Raw genomic sequence first — 5,925 nt, 5'->3', positions numbered from 1 at the left:
CCTCCGCCCATCCTTGTAACCTATCTAGGTCTAACTGTAGCCTGTTGCTCCCCTCTATTGTGCCCACTTCCCCCCACATCTTAGTGTCATCAGCAAACTTGAACAGGGTGCTTTGCACCCCCTCGTCCAAATCACTGATGAAGATATTGAACAGTGCAGGCCCAAGGACCGAGCCCTGTGGGACCCCACTTCCCACATCCTTCCAGGTCGAGAAGGACCCATCCACTACCACCCTCTGGGTGCGACTCTCTAACCAGTTGGTGACCCATTGGACTGTATAGGTGTCTATGCCACAGTCCCCCAGCTTCCTAATGAGAATGGGAATTTTGATACCTTATTTCAGCATTTGACAATGAGGGGAAGCTAACCGTGATTAAACTGGATGAATTGAAGCAATTTTTAGATGGTGTATAAATGTAATGTATTTAATTATTACAATTATAATGAAGTTTGTTTATTTTTTTAATATTGTTGGTACTGCCGCCATAGCATTTGTAATATTTTTCCTCTCAAGCCACACTGCTGAATTAGTAGCCTGTTATCTTACCCAGTGTTCCCAGTACTCAGTTTAAGCTCTCGTTCTATTTGAATTCCACACCTTCATCACTTTTCTTTCCAATCACTTAGGCACTATTACAACTTCCCCACCTCCCCACACAAACAGACCACTCTTTACTTGACTGATGTTGTATGTGGCCTGTTTCCCTTCATTCTGCTAATGTTGCCAGCCTTTTTCACCCATATGTCCCCTTTTCACAGGCATATTTATACTTTCAGATGGCCTTATGTATAGGATGCCCTTCCAAAACTGGTCCATAAAACTGCTATCCTGTTGTTCAGATTCATCCTCAAGACCCATTTCTGTTACGCTGTTTACAATAAATTTTCAACCGGTGATAGTCTCATCATTTAAGTGGTGTACACACACAACTCACATTAATATATGCTTTTATTACTGTTTCCCTCATCCTCATTCCTCTTGCTTCTTATTGTTTAATAAATTATTGGGGCAGAGATTGTCTAAACTGGTACTGGCAGTGAAATGCCTCCCCACACACAAACATGCAACTTCAGTTGAGGCTTCAGGGTACTACTTTACTACAAATAAATTAACGACAACTTTCCCTTATATGTTTAAGAAATCATATATTAGAATATCTTGTGTAATACTGTGTATCTGATTTTGAAGTGATAGTATAGTGTGTGGGTCTATGTGGATCAAATGAATTTTACTGCTTAAAGCTAAAACTTGATGTCAAGGTTTTTAAAGAAGTCTGAAGTTAAGTTTCTGAATCTTTATATAGGCACCTAAACAAGTGCCCTGACACTCTCTTCTCCCCTCCCAAGTGCTATGTATCTAGCAGTTCTTATTGGCTTCACAATTTTTTTTTAAATATTTGCCTGAATCTTTTGCAACTTTCTAGTTTGTGTTGGAGAACCCTACTATTTGTTTCTTGTATGCTGGTACAAAATTTTTTAAAAAGTAAACTACTTGAGAGAACTTTGATACTTTCTATTTGTACAGTTCGAAAATTATTAATTTTATTCTCTCGTTTGGTAAATAAAGCCTATAAGCAGCACATGGTATGACTACTGGGGTGCTGACTATGGTACCTACAACTACAACCCTTATATTGGCGGTGTTGGAATACCTGTTGCAAAACCACCAGTAACCACAGAGAAGAATGGGTCACAGACTGTAAGCGTATCAATCTCTCAAGGTAAGCAGTAGGTTTTTTGAAGTTCTGTTGTGTTACTCCCCTCCCTCGGAGGAGTTTGTTCAAGTAGTAGTGAATGATAGCAGGAATGGATTTGAACAAAAACAATTTTCTTCAGGGTGCAGTTGTAAGTATGCACCATACATCAGTGATTCTCAACCAGTGTACTGTGGTACTTTGAGATCTTAACAAGTGTGCCATGGGGTACCACACAATGTTAACATTGCTAGGTGTGCAAACATGATTGACAAGATAAAACCAGAGTTTTCAAATAAGAATTCAGTGTTGAAAAACATTCTGACTTGCTGTGGTCTTTGAGTTCTTTGCAACAGAAGAATTGATTTCCTATTTTTCTGTAGTTAAAAATAGAATGAAAATTAAGAGCTGGTATTTTCCAAGGGGTACCTCATGTCTACCAAGAGGTGTTTCAAGTTCAAAAGATTGAAAACCACTGCCACAAATAAATCCCACCAATTATAATCAGAAACAAGAGGTTTTCAGTTTTGTTGTAACTTTTATTCCTATAACAGATGGAGCTATATGTTTGTGTGAACTTGAAATCTAAGTGTTTGATAGAATTCAAATGTTGCCTTTTTATGGTGTTTTCCATAGCTTTAGATGCCCGTCTAGAAGTTGGACTTGAACAGCAAGCAGAGCTGATGTTGAAAATGATGTCTACTCTAGAAGCAGATTCCATTTTGCAAGCATTAACAAATACATCTCCTACATGTAACTATATATTGCTAAAACTTTATGTACTGGGTGGCCATGCTACTTTGCCTTTCTGTGTGTGCTTCATAGTAAAGTAAGAGAGACACTTTTTTTTTTTTCCTTTTAAGTAACTCAGTCTCCCAGTGGAACAGATGATTCATTGCTAAGGGGATTACATGCTGCTAACCAGAACAATCAGCTGATTGTACAGTTGTCCTCCATACCGATGCTGAGTGTGTGCTTCAACAAACTTTTTTCCATGCTACAAGTCCATCATGTGCAGGTACAGAATGGTGAACTTTCAGAAGCTAGATAATACAGTACTTATTTTTGAAGTTAAAACAAATATACATTTGCCTATATTTTTACTGCTAAAAAAGACTTCTGTGGTTACGCAGTTTGTTTCTGAAGCTGCCGTGGACCTTTGCAGATGCGTTAGACATTTTAAAATCTTTTGTCATGCGTTTTATTTACATTGAAATTATTTTTTGCTTTCATGATTGAAAGCACAATTGGGTCTGTCACTGAAGGAGACGGTAATTAAAACAGTGATGACTGTCGCAGAAAGATAAAATTAACTTAAGTAAGGGCATTGCTTTAGAAAGGAAAGCCTATTAATTTGCTTGTACTCCAGCATGTGTATGCTAATAGATAAAGTAAATGGTGTGTGCGTGTCTGTGTGTCAATTTGTACACTTAGGCCACGACCAGGTGTTTACATTTGTACTAGAAGAAAAGTCTTTCTCCCAACACAGAGCTATTGCCTCTTGAGGCTTTTTTGGAAGAGATTTGGGTCTTTCACAGGAAAATTGAATCAGATATCTCCCTCCTCCCAGCATAACTTGAATGGCTGTACACTTTTTTTTTTTTGGTGTTGAAGATGCCCAGTATCTCACAGTGCTCTGGACTTCCTCCCTCTGAGAGCGAGGGAGGGTGGAACAGCATTGGTTCTCTGATAGCCTGCTCAGGGAGCCCTGTGGGGGGGGATCCTGTTTTAAAATTTACACTTCCCTCACCATCCCCATTCCCAGATCTGCCAATTGGTGGGAGCAGAGGGACACAATCCTTCAAAGGACACTTTCCCTGAATGCATCCCTAACATGGGAGAATGGCCATGCCTTCCTTTGCACTTCCCCTGATGACCTAGAGTAGTGTGGAAGGAGGCAGGAGCATTCTCTCACAGCATCAAGCAAGCCTCCCTGAGCCTTACCACTGCAGCCACCACTTTCACTGCTTCAGGTCAGCCCAGAGGGGTGCACAGAGCAGCAGATGTTCTACCCTGAAGAGAACTGGGGCGGGGGGGCTTATGCCATGGGAGAATGCTCCACACCCCCCTGCCCCCCGGCCAATTCCCCCTCTCTTTTGCCAGTCAACTGATTGGTGGGATTGGATACATTCTCCTGGGGCTGCCCATGGCAGCTGCTGTTTTTAAAGCTGTCAGTTGACAGCTTTACCCATTTTACCCCCAGCTTTATCTCCAGGCAAGGGAGAGGACAAGCTGTCAGTGAACAGGCTGAGGGCTGGAGTCGCCTATGGTGCAGCCCTCTAGATCCCCCTGGCTGGGGAAATGCCTGTGAAGTTTCCCAGTTGGGATTTTAGAGAAATTCGTAGCACTCAAAATGAATGCCTGTTTGTGGCCATAGTTGTGGTGTCTAAATACATTTTGTGTGGCTCCCCTATCCTTTTATACATTTCATCCAAAATACTTTTCACTGATATAGCTTTGCAATCATTTTATAAATAGCTGTATTCATAGAGATGTTCTACAAACCTTACATACAGCAGTCTCTGCTGTAAACATTTTAAAAGATTAAGGAGCTTTTAGGCTACATGCTTAACTGTATTTTTCTGAGAGAGACTTAAGACAAAACCAAGTCTTAATGGTAAAAAGTGCTGTTGCCAGAGTACAGCAAAAGTATTTTTGTACTGTGCTGACTGAATTTTAATCCGATATACACACTGTGTGTTGGAAGTTTCAAAGTGACTTGAAGGGCGGGATTGTTTGAGCATGCTTGCCACTGAAGCAATGACAGTTGAAAATGTAAATAAGATAAATGATGCTCTTTAAAACTAAAATAAGCATTTTCTCAAACTTCAACACATTTTTGAAGTACATGCCAATTTTAATTGATATGGTATTTATCTTTTTCAGCTTGAATCCCTTCTACAGTTATGGCTCACATTAAGCCTGAATTCTAGTTCCTCTGGGAGTAAAGATAATGGCGCTGATATTTTCTTATACAATGCTAACCAGATACCTGTAATTTCTTTGAATCAAGGTAAAGCATTCTAGATTGGGAGTCAGTGGGAGCATGAGCATGCAGGCAGCTCCTTGTGGGACTTCTAAAAGTGTTTGATACTGATTTAACTTTACTCGTACTGAAACTGATGGTAAAAACAGTCTCTATCAGAGAGTCCTAATTCCTTTTTTAACCATTAGTGTTTTGGATTTTGGATCAGTTGAAATCATTCTGTCAGTGGTGAAAGAATTCTCAAGATAAATCCTCAGAATTAATGTGCTTATGTGCTAAGGTGTTGTCTCCCCTTGTGTTTTGTGAAGGGCTGTCTTAGTCTCATCTGCCAGCTAGAGGCAGATAATGAATGGCTATGGGCAGATCAACTACTTACCGTTAAATAAGAATAGTTTTGAGAGCTAAGCTACTATGGTTTAGCTGTGATCTACCCAGCAGATAAGAACATACATTCTGGGTGTTACTGCAGAACACTTGCCATGCTGGAAATTCACCCTCCCTCTTTTATGTTGGGGTAACTAGTATGGCTGTGCGAAGCTTCAGTCGCCAATTCAATTTGCAGGAGATTCAGCCCGATTCAACATCTGAATTGAATCGGGAGACCCATTAAAAAGTCCAAGTCTAATTTGAAGCCCCCAAATCGATTTGGGGGGAGATTTGGATCAGCTGGGGAGAGGCAGACACAACCAGGCAGCGGCAGGTTTTCCCACACCTCCTGTAGCTGTGCCTACCATTCCCAGGTGGGGGGAGCCATGGAAGGAGCCCCCATGGCTGCCTGCCCGGCTCCATCCCCTGCCTGGCCTCAGCCTCCTGGCATTTAAAGCAAAAAAACCCAAAAAACAAAAACAAACAAACAAAAAACCCCACAGTCACTGACTGTAGCACTGAGGATCAGGGCCTCTGGAGGCTTGTGGCAGAGCCAGCCCCCCCCCCCCACACACACACACACACTCACCAGCTGTCGCATTGTGCAGGTGCAGCACGGCTCAGCAGGGTGCCGTGCGCTGCCTGGGAGCATCTTTTTGGGGGGCAAAAATCTTCAGCTTTCAGACAGGAAGGCTCTTTGATTTGTTTCAGTCTTGCAGTGTTAGCAAGGCTACAGAATTTTCTGTGACCAGAGAATAGTCCCACACTTAACTGTTCTACAGTCTGGTAGGTTTTGATGCCTCAGCTCTGTAGCATCCTGCTACAAAGGCATGCTTTGCCTTGAAGTACTGTTTTACCAATTTTACCTTTTTACCTATA

General features: G+C 41.5%; 1 protein-coding gene across 1 annotated transcript in view; it reads left to right on the top strand.

Annotated features, from left to right (window-relative positions):
- BIRC6 (baculoviral IAP repeat containing 6) overlaps positions 1 to 5,925 on the top strand; it is a 414,467-nt gene that overhangs the window by 177,370 nt on the left and 231,172 nt on the right. The window contains exons 40-43 of the mRNA XM_019526709.1: positions 1,568 to 1,721; positions 2,331 to 2,447; positions 2,558 to 2,712; positions 4,581 to 4,707. Of these exons, the coding sequence (XP_019382254.1) occupies positions 1,568 to 1,721; positions 2,331 to 2,447; positions 2,558 to 2,712; positions 4,581 to 4,707 (553 nt within the window). The remainder of the gene's footprint in view (positions 1 to 1,567; positions 1,722 to 2,330; positions 2,448 to 2,557; positions 2,713 to 4,580; positions 4,708 to 5,925) is intronic.

This window comes from Gavialis gangeticus, unplaced genomic scaffold (genome assembly GCF_001723915.1).
Source record: "Gavialis gangeticus isolate Ggan-Ray unplaced genomic scaffold, GavGan_comp1, whole genome shotgun sequence".
NCBI lineage: Eukaryota > Metazoa > Chordata > Crocodylia > Gavialidae > Gavialis > Gavialis gangeticus.
This window is presented reverse-complemented; position numbering and strand designations above follow the sequence as displayed.